General features: G+C 36.8%; 2 protein-coding genes across 9 annotated transcripts; one reads left to right on the top strand and one right to left on the bottom strand.

Moving 5' to 3' along the window:
• Positions 1 to 3,112: 3,112 nt before the first annotated feature.
• Positions 3,113 to 9,784, bottom strand: LOC125205267 (cyclin-T1-3-like). 8 transcript variants are annotated; one of them, XM_048104102.1, is made up of 9 exons: positions 9,597 to 9,784; positions 8,877 to 9,138; positions 7,509 to 7,880; positions 6,609 to 6,690; positions 5,370 to 5,504; positions 4,990 to 5,165; positions 4,753 to 4,904; positions 3,483 to 4,459; positions 3,113 to 3,407 (listed from the first exon to the last, which is right to left on the bottom strand). In XM_048104102.1, exons 3-8 carry the CDS (start codon positions 7,730 to 7,732, stop codon positions 3,516 to 3,518), a joined length of 1,713 nt encoding a protein of 570 aa, XP_047960059.1. In that variant the 5' UTR covers positions 7,733 to 7,880; positions 8,877 to 9,138; positions 9,597 to 9,784; the 3' UTR covers positions 3,113 to 3,407; positions 3,483 to 3,515. The 8 variants fall into 8 exon arrangements, with proteins under 8 accessions (XP_047960059.1, XP_047960052.1, XP_047960055.1 ...); XM_048104095.1 differs by having other exon boundaries at positions 3,113 to 4,459; positions 9,597 to 9,783; XM_048104098.1 differs by having other exon boundaries at positions 3,113 to 4,459; positions 7,509 to 7,841; positions 9,597 to 9,783.
• A 2,869-nt stretch (positions 9,785 to 12,653) lies between these two features.
• On the top strand, positions 12,654 to 14,887 carry LOC125204388. Its single transcript, XM_048103042.1, has 4 exons — positions 12,654 to 13,449; positions 13,532 to 13,705; positions 13,775 to 13,866; positions 13,949 to 14,887. Exons 1-4 carry the CDS (start codon positions 12,763 to 12,765, stop codon positions 14,559 to 14,561), a joined length of 1,566 nt encoding a protein of 521 aa, XP_047958999.1. The 5' UTR covers positions 12,654 to 12,762; the 3' UTR covers positions 14,562 to 14,887.
• Positions 14,888 to 15,136: the final 249 nt, after the last annotated feature.

The following is a 15,136-nucleotide window of genomic DNA, read 5'->3' as shown; positions in this document are numbered from 1 at the left end:
GAATGCTGAGGCAGTTGGGAGTGAAATGGGATGTTTGTTCATAATCATATTCTTATTTCTTACTATGTACTACTGTGGATTTATGTATGTAGAATTTATGTGGCAAAAATATTGTGGTCCACATGAACCACTGTGTATATTTATTTATTATAGTCACACCTTCTTTGATTGTTGAATGTGAGTGTGAGTGGGAGATAAAGCCATTTTCCAGCTGTTTTTGGGCCACTTTATTTTTGTAACTTATGACTATATTTTTTGTTCCATGAAAAAACTATAGCTTGTGTATATAAATATATATTTTCCATTTTCGAGAACACATCTACTGTTTTATCTTCTTGCAAAAAGTGAACAAATAAATAAGGAAATAATACTGTTCGATGCTGATGACTGATTATGGTGGGATGGGCATTATGCATTATCCATCACATTTGGATATATGGCTTTTTTACTTCTTTTGAAACTTTCATCTAATCGAATGACGTTGTCATCTACTTATCTATTGTTAAATGTGATTTGTGGCCAAACTTTGGAATCATTTATAAAAATGACATAAACTTCAATGAAAGTAGTAAAATTGGTTGTAACTTCATTGAAAATTATAAAGTCGGCCCGAACTTTATTAGCCACGATGCTTTTTATTTTTATGTTTTCATGTAAAATGTCAATAATTTAAGTTTTCTTAATGTATATATACACACACATATATATGAAGAATAGTAGTAATAATGAGTACTAAATTAGGATGAGTAAATTTATATAGTGCAAATTCAATTCATTAAGACATGGATAATTTACTTAATTAATTTAAATTTACATCAAATCACAAAAGACCTAAAGCTACACTTTTTTATCAGTTTCGATCCTCAATATCACTTTACAAGTCACTTTATTTTACTTGGAAATGCACAAACAATATTACTAGTATTTATCTTCATTCAATTCTTTATTATCTTGAATTTCCTTTTTGTTAGTATGATGAATAATATATCATGTTTTATTGCGTCAATACAAAGAAAAGCCGCGTTAGAAAAGAGGATATATAAGATTCTGAAAAAATAGGGTGATAGAGCAACATCAATAGCTTATTATTTTGTGGTGTTGTATTGTTGGATCACAAAAATCCGATAATGTTTTGATTCACATGTGAAACTTACTTGTAGTCTTGTAATAATTTATCTCACTTCTAATTGGAAAAGTTTTGAGATTGAGTCACGGGGCCATCACCATATGTCCATGTCCTTGTATTTTCTTGTGACTCAATTCCCCTACAAATTCATCTCCTTTTTTATTTCAATTTTATTCACAACTCTATTCCAAATTTTATTTATTTATCTGACTAAAACCTTCATTTTAATAATTCTTGTATAACCCTTTATGCATTAACTTAATTGGATAAACAACTGGCAGCCACTTAATTTTGTCCAAATAAAATGATCCAACATTATTACCTGATTAACACGGATTCAGTTGGATTGTTGTACTTGTTTTTGATATTTTGCTCGTGTTTGGTTATGTCCTAAAGAATCGAATTTCTCTTTGTCTCATTTTCTACAATTATGACAAATGAAACCATTTTTTAAATGCACTAATATTATTACTAGTTTAATTCTATTGGAAATTTGATGTGACAAAAAAAAGTGAAAGTCCTCTTATTTGTGTGTTGAATGCAGGCTTTGGGAATTGATTGGCATAATTTTCTACACTGTAAAAGCTGGGAATCGTTACCTCAAATTTAAAAGAATGTTGTTTACATGGTGTGGACATATATGATGGAATTCGTGCTTCAGAAAAAAATCAAATGATTTCAAGGATACAAATAAAATATCGACACCAGTAGCATTTTTTCTTGTTTTCTTTGTAATAGTAGAAAAAAATTTATATATATCTCGATCTGGACTACCACTAACTTAAAAATATAAAAAAAATAAAAACTTGGGTTTTAAAGAGCTATATGTCCAATTGATGGATGCTGTGTTATCTATCATTGATTAAATTTAGTACTAGTACTAACAAATACTGGCCTATGTTGTCATTAATTGCTGTTGTATAACTCTACAACTTCTTTTAATTAGTTGCAATGAAGGGACTTACAAATATAAAATATCCTACATTAATTGTGTCACAAGATCAGCATGCCGAAATGCAACATTAGTATAAATAAATTCGATATTAAAGTCACGTGAGAATTAATTGGTGATAACATGATGTGTATTGCTACTGTAAAGTTGGAATAAGCCTTTTGACGATGCCAACAATTTTTTGCAATTCCCATATGCTACATGTGGTTAGACATTGAAAAATCAATAACTTTTTTGTCAAGCTTCTCTATTGCATAGATTAGTCCCAAGCTTAAAATTAAGTGGAGTGATCAGGCAATGCCGGCATAAAATTAGTAGACTGTTACCAAACTTTGAGTATTCTATTCGTTTTTGTCACATATGTAACATATGAAAATAAAATATTCCAACATGATTCCAAGAAATTGTTATTTTTGGATGTAAAAATGAACCTAAAATAAAGATAAAGAACATATAGAGGAAGAAATGCTAAATTATCTATATCAACAAATTAGCTCTACGTTGAGAAAATATACAGTGTCCCTATCAAACATTGCCCAACAGTGAATGTGTTTAGTACTCCCTCTGTCCCGGATAATTCGGGTCACTTTGACCGGGCACGGGTTTTAAGAATTGTAATGAAAAGTGGGTTGAAAAAGTTAGTGGAATGTAGGTCATACCTTTATATATTAATTTTATAATAAAATGTGAGTAGGAATGAGTTAGTGGAATATGGGGTCCACTACCAAAAATAGTAAAAGTGAAGTGGGACAAATTATGTGGGGCGGACCGAAATGGAAAACTGGAACGAATTATCTAGGACGGAGGGAGTAATTACCATAACTTTGAAAGTACACAAAAAAAAAAAAAAAAAAAAAAAAAAAAAAAAAAAAAAAAAAAACCCAACACACAAACATAGTCGTACGAGAACTCAATAGTTATTGCAATCGAAGTAAGGATGAGATGGGATCACTTGAAGATCCCCAGCCATAAAATGTATAACCCCCCACATATCCCATCTACCAGCAAACTAGTATAAAGTGCATAATCAGAAAAGCAGAATCCAATTTCAAACATTACTAACTGCAGCTCATATAGCAAGATAAGTCTACTGAGTTTTGAATTTTAAGAGGTCCACTAGTTAACAAGAAATGCAGCAAAACTTCTCTATTTCTCTGTCCGCACGAGTTATGATAAATGTACTTATTGGATCATCTTACCTGGTTTAGTGGTTCCTCAACATATAATTTGGGATATGAGCGGAAAAAGGAAATCCAAATGCAAGAGCTGGTCAAACAACCACCTAAGAATATTCAGGCGCCATCATCTTCATCTAAGTAGGCTGATTGCCTGTTCAAGCCGTCAATAAATTTCTTCTATTTTATGGCTTGAGTGACTATATGGAGAAGAATTCAGCCACCGCACCTCAAACATGCATAAACAATTATGCAGTTCTTCTCATACATGGTTTTCCTGCAAATGCCGTTTGTGGTCTCTTTCTGAATACTCATGCCTCCCCAAACCATTCCTATCCAGGGGGCTACCAGGCTTCCTCTTGCGGATTGACCTAGGTGACTGATATTCCCGGTCAGCCTCATCAGATGGTTCAACTTCCCCTTCTTCAACAGTATCAAAATCATCTTCATGTGAGGATTGACCTTTCATTTGAGGTAAATCTGTGGCTCCAGCCTCATTGTTGTATTTGGTGCTCTGAGCGTTCTCATGCTCTGGCCTTGAAGGCTTGGGCCAGCTCTGCTTTCTTTCGCGCTTAGTCTTGTCGCTGTCGCCTGGTACTTCCACGTCTTCCAGTTCCCTCTCAAGCTCATCCAGGGGATCTATTTTATGAGTTACATCCCCTTGAGCTTTCCTTCTTTTTTCAACGAAGGTAGCTCTAAGCTTCTCCATGTCATGCTTTTTAGTTGAACCTTGAGGGAACTGGCCAGCTGAATCATCAATGTTAGACACATTTTTTCCATGATATTTATCCTTCGGTTCAACCGCATCCGTTTCCTGATCTTCATCTCCATGCCCTTTATTCTCAGTATCCCCTGAGTTCCCTTGCTGTGTCATGGCCTCTCGCTCATGAATTTCATCTTCTCCCTGATGGTCTGAAATACTATTATTTTCAGAACTTCCATGTTCATTATACCTTGTTTGATTAACTCCAGGAGGTCCACTTCGATTATGATGACCATCTAAGCCTGGCCTTGATGGTGCTGCCTTCACGGACATCTTTGAAGTAGCTCCACCATGGAAGGAATTATAACCAGTACCATGTTCTTCATTGGCTAGAGCTTTAGATGGAGGTCGTTGACTGTCTCCAGCACTTCCCTCTGCTTCACTAGCATGTGATGGTGGCACTCTGTTTTGTTCATACAACTCCAGCATCTGGTTGCTAACCTCTACAAGGAAAAAACTCCAATTAAAAGGGAAATATTATTTATGATAAACCAAACTAGCAGATATATAAACTCAATGCAATAGTTGAATCATCCTTGACCCTCCTCCCCCTTCTTCTCCATTCAGGCCAGAAATACATAGGTAAGAATATCAAGCAAAACTAGATAAAACCATCTTTTCAAACATTTAAAATGATCTAGTGAGAGGAATAGTCTACTGATTAGCATGACGTTTGTTCTATTTAGCATTATGAGTTCAATCTGTACATGCAATCAAAGGCAGGTAGGGTTCCAACCCTCTAATTGGCGTGGGGTGACATCAAACTCCTGCCACCAAACCTTCTCACCATCAGATGGAAGCTTTACTTTGAGAAACTTGGCAGCAAGGAAAATGGCACCTGCTGCAATGTGGTGCGGCTTAAACTGCAGGCACAGAGATGTCCGAAGCCTGCATGCCACTCTCGGATCAAAAGGAGAAACAGGTAGGATGGCCAAGGATAATGCTAATTTATAACTATATGAGTGCATCATACCCATCATTTACAAAGTTCCATGCAACTTGCGCTAGGGCATTTTGTGCCACCTTGAATTTTTTAATTGCCTCAACAAGGGGTTTATAAGGATGGTGTACGTTGAGATCATAACCAAGTGTTCCAAGAACAACCCTTTCTCCCAACAGAGTAAGTTCCTTTTGTTGCTCATACACCTCCTGTACTAAATGATCCATTATCAAATAACGGATACATAAAAGAAATTTCCTTTGTAGTATTGTCATATATACATGTGTGTGCGTGTCCATGCAGATTTTAGGTATTATAACCTAACGGACATAAATAAACATGTATGAAATGGCATATCAAATGTGAAAGAATCAAGGCTAGTATCAAGCCAACAAGAGAGTAATTTTCAGCACCTTCTGCTTGATCCTTTGCACAGCAGCAGGATCTTTTTTGTGAGTAATCTCATATGACACCAGAATTACATCTTTTAGAGGACGAGGAGTTTCTTCAACCTTACCCGCTAAAAACATGCATACTGTGGCAATGGTCTGCAAAAACATGTAGATACATCAGCTTTCAAAATCTATACATACATAAAGCCAGCACAAAATAGTTTTAGTTCAGACAATATAAGATTTAATATTATCAGCACCTGAGTCTGCATGCAAGACTTGTTTAAACTTTATTTTTGTGTGCCTTTTATTATCATTAATATTCTATAGTTATCATAAACAGATGTTGAAACAGTATAAGCTCATTGAAAACTAGCTATAAACAACTAACAACTCATGAACACCCACAAGAAAACATATTAGAGACACACTGCATCTGGATTAACCTATAATTATATTATGGTACAGTGTCCAAATATAGAACTCACAATTGCTGTCCTACGAACATTAATCGTAAGGAAATACACCCAAGTTGAAGAATAATACACCCTCCGTCCGCTATTAGGCGTCCCATTTCTTGACGGCATGAGTTTTAAGAAATGTTAAGAAAAGTGGGTGGAAAAAAGTTAGTAATTATGGGTCCCACTTGTATATATTAGTTTTAAATAAAATGTGAGTTGAATGAGTTAGTGGAAAGTGGGACCCTATTACCATTTATAGTAAAAGTGAACCGGGACTCCTATTAGTGGACGGACTAAAATGGAAAAACGGGACTCTTATTCGCGGACGGAGGGAGTAATAGATACTAACTTTTCCTTATATGTTTTAGCATTTGAATAGGCCTTGGCATTTGCTTGACAATTTTGCAATACATGTTTACTTGTACAACCAACTTAGAAACAAATTCACTAAAACAGTTGCATTGCTGATAAGTTCTGGTAATTCCCAGATGTTATGTCAGGGTCAAATATTTACAAGATGCAACAAATAAGGAAATGATTTATGCTCTCTGTCAAGATAGATGGGCCCCAGTTCCAAACTTACAATAAGAGTATATAACATGTCACCCACTAGATATTATAGCACTGAACCTCTACGTAATTCTTTACTGAAAAAAAGAATGCCATATTAGCATTCAGTTCCACAAAACCATATATTAGTGTTCAACAACTCAACATGAGTCTTTTGCAAGAAACTTTCATCATTATAATTTATGAAGAATATAATTGAAATTTTTTATAAAAAAAAAAAAAAACTCACCCTTCTATCATTTTTAGCATGGGACTGACGAAGGAAGAAGCGATGACAAAATATAATTGCGGTAGCAATTGTCACCTGAGGCCTGCATTATGAAAGATCAAGCAGTGCGCTAAGAAAATTGCAAAGGTAGCATGGTATTTGATTGCAGAACTAGAACGCCATCGAATAACACAAGCAGGATGGACTATCAGTACACAGATTTATTACCATATCTGTTCACGTTTCTTTTATGAGGATGCATGCAGGGACGGAGCCAGGAATTTATATAAAGAGGGGCAAAATTATACATAGATAAAATTTAAGAGTTTCAAGAGGGGCAAATAGTTAGAAATTACAACAAATTAATTTTATAATGTATATTTTATAGATATGTGATGAAATTTGAGGTGGGGCATTTGCCCATGCTAGCTATGAGCTGCATCCGTCCCTGGATGCATGCAAATGAGTTATAAGAAGCTCACAAGAAACCAAAAAAATTCTGACCTTAAATTCCTTAAGAGGACCAAAGTGACGAATACTGGAAGAAAACCTGAAAACCTAAAAACCTTAACATCTGCCATCTATTATTTAATCACTAAGTAACACAAAATTCACAAGAATTCACTCATTTACAATTAATGAGATGGAGCATTTCACACAACAATATCAATGAGCATTAATTGAACCCCACAATTACTCACAGCTTACTGGCCTACCATTGAAACAAGGACATGCATTCTAATGCTCTTCAAAATTAAAAACAAAAGGAGAAACCAATCATACCTGGAGCAACACTAGCTATCATATTAAAAAAATCTACAGGCAGTCAGGCACCCACAGGCCACAAGGAACTTTCAGTTTTGAATCCTCATAAATACGAGTAACATTATGAAACTACAAAAGCATCCGGAGACAACTTACACTTTGAGCCGCATGCCTAAATCTTGTAAAAATGTGCAATATGATTTGCGCAGGTAATTCTCTTTCTTCAAATCAATGCCATTCTGTCTAGATGGAGAGTTCTCTTCTAGTTCCTTCCTTGAAAAATACCATTGCTCACCAGATTCTTCTGCTTTCTCCTGAGTAACCTTAAAATTTCCATCAGATGCAAAGGAGGATGGCTCACCAGCCAGCTGACTAGCCATATGTAGTTCCTTTCTCCAACCAAAATTCTTAAGGAAATATAGACTCCTCTTAGTCTAATATAATAAGCTCTGCATTGGAGCCCTCATTCATCAGCTTTCACCCAGCAGACTAACACGATAGCAGCATCAAAGTAGAGTTAACATGCACCTGTCAGTATAAGTTAGAAAAAGAATACAAATAGATACAGCATGGAACCAAATAACAAAGACCATCAAGAGGCATTATAAGGGCACCAAAATCTGGCACTTTGAAAAATCAACCACACATTCACATTAAATTTTCTTTTTTTATTAAATTTTCCATATGATGTTCAACAACGTCTTCACTAAACCAAAAGTTAAAAGATTTTGAGGAGAGAAGTCTGCTCTAGATGCCAATTCATATAAGCAAAGCGAATATAAAATTTAGATCAATGGCTTCCAAAAGTTCCACACGAACGAATCCTGGAAATTGGATTCCAAAGTTGCAATTTTAAGTTCTCAAACAGGCAGCCTCCTACAGATCTTATTTAACTGCAAATTGGTGAAGCACAGTTTCTAACAACGACTTGACACAGTTGAACTTAATAGCACAGGCAATATTAAAAGTTAAGTAGATTATATTTAACCCAATAGCTTCTGTATAGGCAGTACAACTGAAAACAGTTCCCACATGAACAGTTTTTATATACTCCTCTTTGCAAAAAATTATATCTCATGTGACTGATTCCATATGCGAAGATTACTTTGTCCAGGAGACTCTCATTTGGCAAAGGCATAGCAAAAGTGACTGAAATTCATCCTAGATTCCACAGTTTAGGCAACATGCAGTATCTTCATGTATCTAATTAGTTATTAACCCACAAGAATTGGAAACAAGCAGAAAATAGGTTTCAAGTAAAAGGAACAAAAATATAAAACTAGGGTTTATCAAATACCAAAATTTACATCAGATAAAACAATTCTTAGGCCGTGTTTGCTAGCAGTGATATGATAGGAGGCATTCAGATAGTGATGAAGACACGGTGACATGATTCAGTATGATATAGTAATATAAGAGTTTGTTTGGTGGAAAAGTTAAAAATGTTGATAGCATGCTTTTGGCATTTGGTACCGAAGATTGAAAACCGCATAGCATAACAATATGACCAGTTTAAACTTTAACCTCGTCAAAATAATTTTATTTCAATAGAATCCTTCCAGCTATTATTCCCATTTAGCAGCACTTTCACACTTTTGTTCACCTCAAACACCAAATTTGAAAATAGGGTTTCCGCAGCAGGTGAAATTTGGGCTGCCACCGGTGGTTGGTTCGTGTCCCTTCTCCGCCGATCCGACAGGCGTAGCGTAGCTATATGTAACTCTTTTGCGAATGCGACGCAACAGCCACACAGGGCAATATCTGGCCAAGCAAACTAAAGCTGCACCTTGAAACCCAGCCAAATACAATTTTCAGCTGATATGAAGGATTCGGCTTTCCAAACAATCAATTTTAATGGACCAAAACGCTCAAATAAAAAAGAAATAATCTGAAACAAAACACCCTCTTACGGCCTCTGCATTTGCACATAAAATGCACCCACAAACCCAATTATGCCACCACCCAACTACACCCACACACCCAGCAACACATAAATCTATTAAAGATAACTAAGCTATTGCATTTGCACAACATAAACCCACATCTCGAACTTGGACTCACGCACCCAACTTAACAGAAAAATGTTAAAGGGGTCAAGCCCTAACTGCATTAATCTCGCATAAGTGACGCGCCTTTCAAGTGCAGGCAGAAAGCAAAATGGGAAACGTTAATCGCGCAGAAGTAAAAAGTCGGCAGCCCCTCTCCCAGCGATTTGATTTCGTGAGGAAAGCCAACAGTAATTACCTTGGGGTTGCGATACACTCGGTGAAGGTCTTGGTGAGATGCGTATCCACCGAAATCCAGCGTCGCCGGAGCTGAGAGGAAGAGGCAATCGACGGCTTCAACGGTGGGATGGAAACCCTAGCACCCGATAGCTGCTCTGGAATTATGTGGAGGGGTAGATGATAGCGTAATGGCAAAGAAGGGGCATAATTGGAAAGTTGGGCTTCTATTATTATGGTTTTCTGCCCCAGGCAAACCCCTCCGATTCCATATCACTTTTCAAATGACGAATTTGGGTCGGCCAAAACTTCAAACGTGCCCTTAATCAGTGGCGGAATGTTGTTACGAGGGAATGGAATGGATTGTTTAAAATAATGTCAAATTGATTTTGTTATCTACAAATTTTAATAACTTAGTAGAAGGTAAATAATTGTAGTTTGGACCTGTACTCACATCTTTATGCCATTTTTACTATGCTACGGCACTTGTCTTGTGTGCTACTACTAGTTTTCAAGTGCGATACAAATCATGTATTAATCCTATGTCTTGGTCTACCAAACGTTGTTTGTTTCTCATGTGTATTATGGAGTACTATGGTTTACCAAATGTTAGAGAAGAGATCGGAGGATTGCAGATGATGTCTCTTTACTAGGAGACGGAGTGAAAAGAGGTGTGAGAACCCATAAATAATGAAGAAAATAGATGGATAAGAGCAGCGGTGAAGTCATAAGTTTTACGATGATGGCCCAAATTACTGTTAATAGTTCTATGATTTTTTCGATGTTCGTAATGTGGGAAGCTCAAAATAATCGTTATTTTCAATTTTTATGTAAATATAATGGATGGAAACGATTTTTTCATAATGTTTAAATGTCACCATAGAAAATATCAACGAAAATATAAATTACTTCATCCGTCCATTTAGAAATCTTATTTAAGTCAGGCACAGGTTTTAAGAATGTAAATGAAAGTTTGTGAAAAAAGACAGGGAAATGTGGGTCATATTTTTATATACTAATTAAATATCAGTGGAAAAAGGTTAGTGGAATGTGAGGTTTATTACCATTTATGAAATATTCTAACCGGAACTCCTAAAGTGGGACACCCATAAATGGTAAACTAGGACTCTTAAAGTGGGTCGAAGAGAGTATAACAAATAGAATACAATAAATTTTTTTATTTTTATTTTTATTATGAGTATAATAATGGAAGAAAACAATTAAAAAGCTAATCGATATTGGGACCTAGTGAATAGGAGACACGGTCTCAAACCACTTGCGCTATCACCTTCGCATATAACATTTGGTGTACATATAAAGGTAAAAGAGAAATTGATGGGGGACCAGGGCCCCTGGCCCCAACGTGGCTTCGCCACTAGATAAGAGCCAGAGTTGCTTATGGCTTTAGTTACGAGCCCAAAGTAGACAATTTCTATCCATGGGTGACAATACATCATGTAACCTACTACTCCGTCCTTTAAAATAAATCAAGCGGTATAGATTTTAATGCACAACTAATAAAATATGAGAAAGATTAAAAAAAAATTAAAGTATTAAGTACTTACATAACAATGAGTCTCACCTTATTTTAAAAAATCATAAAATATAAAGTTTTTTATTTTAAGATACAAACTAATATGAAAATAGTTGTTATTTTATTATTTTCTTATAGAGGCTGTTTTGGTATTATAGCCTTGTAATTGTGTTTTACCTGCAAGTTTATGTAATTGAATTTTAATGTGAAATTGAGTAATTGATACTATAACATTATATTGAAAAGTGAAAATTAAAAATTGAATAGTAAATCAATCATGCTAACTTAAATAGAATAATAATTTTAAAATTTTAAAATTCATACACTTATATATATATATTTTAAAACAATAAAAATGGAAAAGGAAAACAAACAAAAAAAAGGGTTAAAAATAATTTTGGGAAAGAGGGCAATAGGGATGTAATTTTTTTAATGTGTGTCGCATATTATTGGCTTAATTTCCAGTCCAAATATTTAGTCATGCCAAATAGTGAATTTCGAAATGGATCGTCCGAATTCCAAATCTAAGCACTCGACACATTCTTAGGACTCGTTTGTTAAGAAAGATGAGATATAACAAGATTTGTTAAATAAGATAAGAAATGCGGGCTTCGTGTCAAGATAAGCTCGGATGAAAGGTTTTTCGTTGTTGTTTGGTAGACAATAAATTATCTAGATTTTGTATTAATAAATCATAATAAATGAGTTAGAAATGCTATCCGACCAAATTTGTGAGATACATATCTTTGTATTTTAAGGAAAAATTTGCGAGCTCGGATGGGCTATAAAGAAAACCACGGGCTGACATAATAGGTTAACTGTGATATCAAATACTTAGAAATAGTCATATAAGTATCTATATCTATGATATCAAACGGACCCTTAAAAGTAAACATATCCCACTTTCTTATTGTAATATAATATTTTTTTACCAATTTTATTTTAAAACATTTTCCATCCACAAATATAATTATTTTTTATGATCGAATGAAATATAATTTAATACTGTTAATATATAAGTAATATTTTACTAAATCAATGAATATATTTGTTCACAATTTACCTAAAAATACAAAAATAGTAAGATCATGAAGACTATCCAACAAGATTTTGCTTTTAATGTCTTTTTATAAGCATATTGACAATCTTGTATCCAAATGAGAATAATGTATATATTTTACATGCTTTATCTTCAAACGGTTCTTATAGGCAATTGGAGAAATAACAATTCTAAGCGAAATATCACAAAGGAGCGAAATTATATGTTCAAAATTTTACCAAGTGAGAAGTCCAAAAACAGTTGAATTCAACAGGATATATTGGGAAAAAAATCTATATTACCTAAATATTTATGAATGTTTACGACTTAATTATTCTTATTTATGTATTCAAACAAAAATATAAATTGCTGGGTAAGAGGGGTGTAGTGTAGCAGAGCCACCTCAAACATGACCGTTGCACTCTTCCGCAACGTTCCAAATTCCCAGATTTTAAATTTGTTGCCGACCGTTGAGCCTCCCCTCTAATTTACTTGACTCACGCAAAATCCACCTCCGCTCCGCAGCTAAAACAAAATAGAAAACCCCAATTCCCATTTCTTGGATTCATCAATTCAATTCAATCCAATCCTCTTTTCAAGAAATTCAGTCAGATAATGGCGGCCTTGGCACCGGGGATTCTGTTGAAGCTCTTGGACGGCATGGCGACCGGCCTGAAGGCGACGAGCGAGCACCGCAGCTCCCTCGTCCAGGTCACCGACATCGTCCCCGCCGATCTCGACGAGAAGAATCTGCTCCCCAAGCACGGCTTCTACATCAAGGTCTCCGACTCCTCGCACTCCATCTACGTCAGCCTCCCCTTCGACCAAGGCGATCTCGTCATGAGCAACAAGATGCAGCTGGGCCAGTTCATCTACGTCGATCGCCTCGACCCGGGCTCCCCGGTCCCCGTCGTCCGGGGCGCCAAGCCCCTCCCCGGCCGGCATCCTCTCATCGGCACGCCGGAGCCGCTCATGGGGCTCAGCGCCAAGGGCCAGAGGAGCGCCGCCGCCGTCCCCAAAAGGGCTTCGTGGGAGACAGGGTCCAGCGGGAGCGACGAATCGCCGCGCACTTTGAAGCCGGTGCCGCTTGATTTTGATCAGTGTACACCGCTCAAGGTCAGAGGGCGGGCGATGAGGGATGGGAGCGCCGTCAGATCCTCGGCCGGCGGCGGGCTCCTTTCGAAGATGATGGAGTCGCCGATGATGCGGAAGAGCTGCGTCATCACGCCCTCCAAGTTCTCTCGAAGCAAGAGTGTTTGCGACAGAGAGCAGCGGATTTCCAAGACTCCCTTCACCATAGCTGTAGGTACATCTTTGCTCAAATGGGGGCCTAAGCAAGAAGAATTCCAAGTCATTGTTGCTGATGCTATTTCTCATTTTGCAGGAGAAGAAGAGTTCCACTCCACCTCCATCGTTGAGGAGTAATGGGATCCCCATTGCACCTTCTCCCAAGATGATTGAATCCTCGCACTCTCACATTACTTCCAATGATGATTCAAATTCCATCAACACAAGTATTCACATGAATCTTCCTGGAAAGCTCAGCATTCTTGGAAAGGTAAAAGAGTCTCTTCAATCTTCAATGTAGTGCGTGCTAATTTGCTAACTCGTTGGCTAATGACATCAGGAGGCCGTGCAGCAGCGAGAGACGGCGCAGAAGATCGCACTTCAAGCGCTACGAGATGCCTCAGCAACTGAGAATCTCGTTCGCTCTCTCAAGTAAGCACTACTAATTCTCTTATGCAGATGATTGCTTAATAATGAATGAAATGAAGTTTGATGATTCCATGGCTTCTTGTAGGATATTTTCAAACTTGACTAAAAAGGCAAAGGCAGAGTCCCCTGCAGCCTGTTTCGATCAATTCCTGGACTTCCACACCCAAATTCAGCAAGTAGTGGCAGAGATGACATCCATTCAAGCAGCAACGTCTTCTACCGAATTAAGAGAAGAAGACACAGCAGTTTTGAATGAGATAGCACCCAACTCCATGGAGCATCAACCAAGCTCAGAGTCGGTCGCATCCAAACGAAGGGCCGCGCTTCCCAAATCCATTGAACCAGCTTCTTCAAACAAGTCAGTATTGGGGAAGCATTTAAGGTCGAAAAAGGCATCCGAAGCAGAGAACGACGAAAACAAGAAACCAGCGTCTTCTTGCAGCATGTCCAGCTCCATCAGACTTGGAAAGCAGATCGAGAATGAAGCGGGTAACTGGTTCATGGAATTCTTGGAGAAAGCATTGGAGAAAGGCGGCCGAAAAGCCAAAGAAACAGATGGTCAGAAAGTTCCTCAATCTCTTATATTGAAAGTGATAAACTGGGTGGAAGTGGAGCAGAGTGACCCAAACAAAAGGCCAGTGCACCCTAGAGCTTCAATCATAGCCAGAAAGCTCAGGATTAGGATGAAGAATCCCTGATTTTAGATAATATCAGGCATCATTTGATTGATTTATTAGTTGTGCAAATACAGACAGTACGTTTGATCAGATTATAAACTCCTCCATATGTTTACATCTCTGTTTAATCCCCCTATAAATAATACTAGTACGTAAACAAAAAACTTGCACCAAATCAGAACTCGGCAACATCAGTTGAGCAAAAGGTGTGGACCGCTAGAGTACTATGTTTCAGACTTGGGCTCCTTCAGCCCTTTTTATTTTATTTTATTTGGGATTTGTTTTCCAGCTCCTCAACGCAGGAGTATGTTTCATTAGATTTCATGGTATTTATTTATGTTTCATTAGATTTCATGGTATTTATTTACATTGCATCAATGGACATTTTTGACTGCGTCAGTTTTGCCTATGTTACTTAAAAACAAGATAATCACCATTTATACAAAAATTGCTATCATTATCTCATCGTAGTGCAAAGATAATCACCATTTATGATACAATCCGTTTTGTAGTTTGACAAATTTTGCTAACATGACATTTGTTTCATCAACGTATGGCAAAAGAACGGTTTACATAATCTCATTCTCTCAATTGTC

This window comes from Salvia hispanica, chromosome 2, assembly GCF_023119035.1.
Source record: "Salvia hispanica cultivar TCC Black 2014 chromosome 2, UniMelb_Shisp_WGS_1.0, whole genome shotgun sequence".
NCBI lineage: Eukaryota > Viridiplantae > Streptophyta > Magnoliopsida > Lamiales > Lamiaceae > Salvia > Salvia hispanica.
Note: the sequence above shows the minus strand (reverse complement) of the source record. Positions and strands in the feature narration are given on the sequence as shown.

Coding starts and splice junctions, on each gene's coding strand:
- LOC125205267 (XM_048104102.1), bottom strand. CDS start 7,732: ATGGCTAGTCAGCTGGCTGGTGAGCCATCCTCCTTTGCATCTGATGGA. Junction 5,166..5,369: donor TGCAAAGGATCAAGCAGAAG/GTGCTGAAAATT, acceptor CATTTAGTACAG/GAGGTGTATGAGCAACAAAA. Junction 4,905..4,989: donor TGGAACTTTGTAAATGATGG/GTATGATGCACT, acceptor AGTGGCATGCAG/GCTTCGGACATCTCTGTGCC.
- LOC125204388 (XM_048103042.1), top strand. CDS start 12,763: ATGGCGGCCTTGGCACCGGGGATTCTGTTGAAGCTCTTGGACGGCATG. Junction 13,706..13,774: donor AGCTCAGCATTCTTGGAAAG/GTAAAAGAGTCT, acceptor TAATGACATCAG/GAGGCCGTGCAGCAGCGAGA. Junction 13,867..13,948: donor AATCTCGTTCGCTCTCTCAA/GTAAGCACTACT, acceptor GGCTTCTTGTAG/GATATTTTCAAACTTGACTA.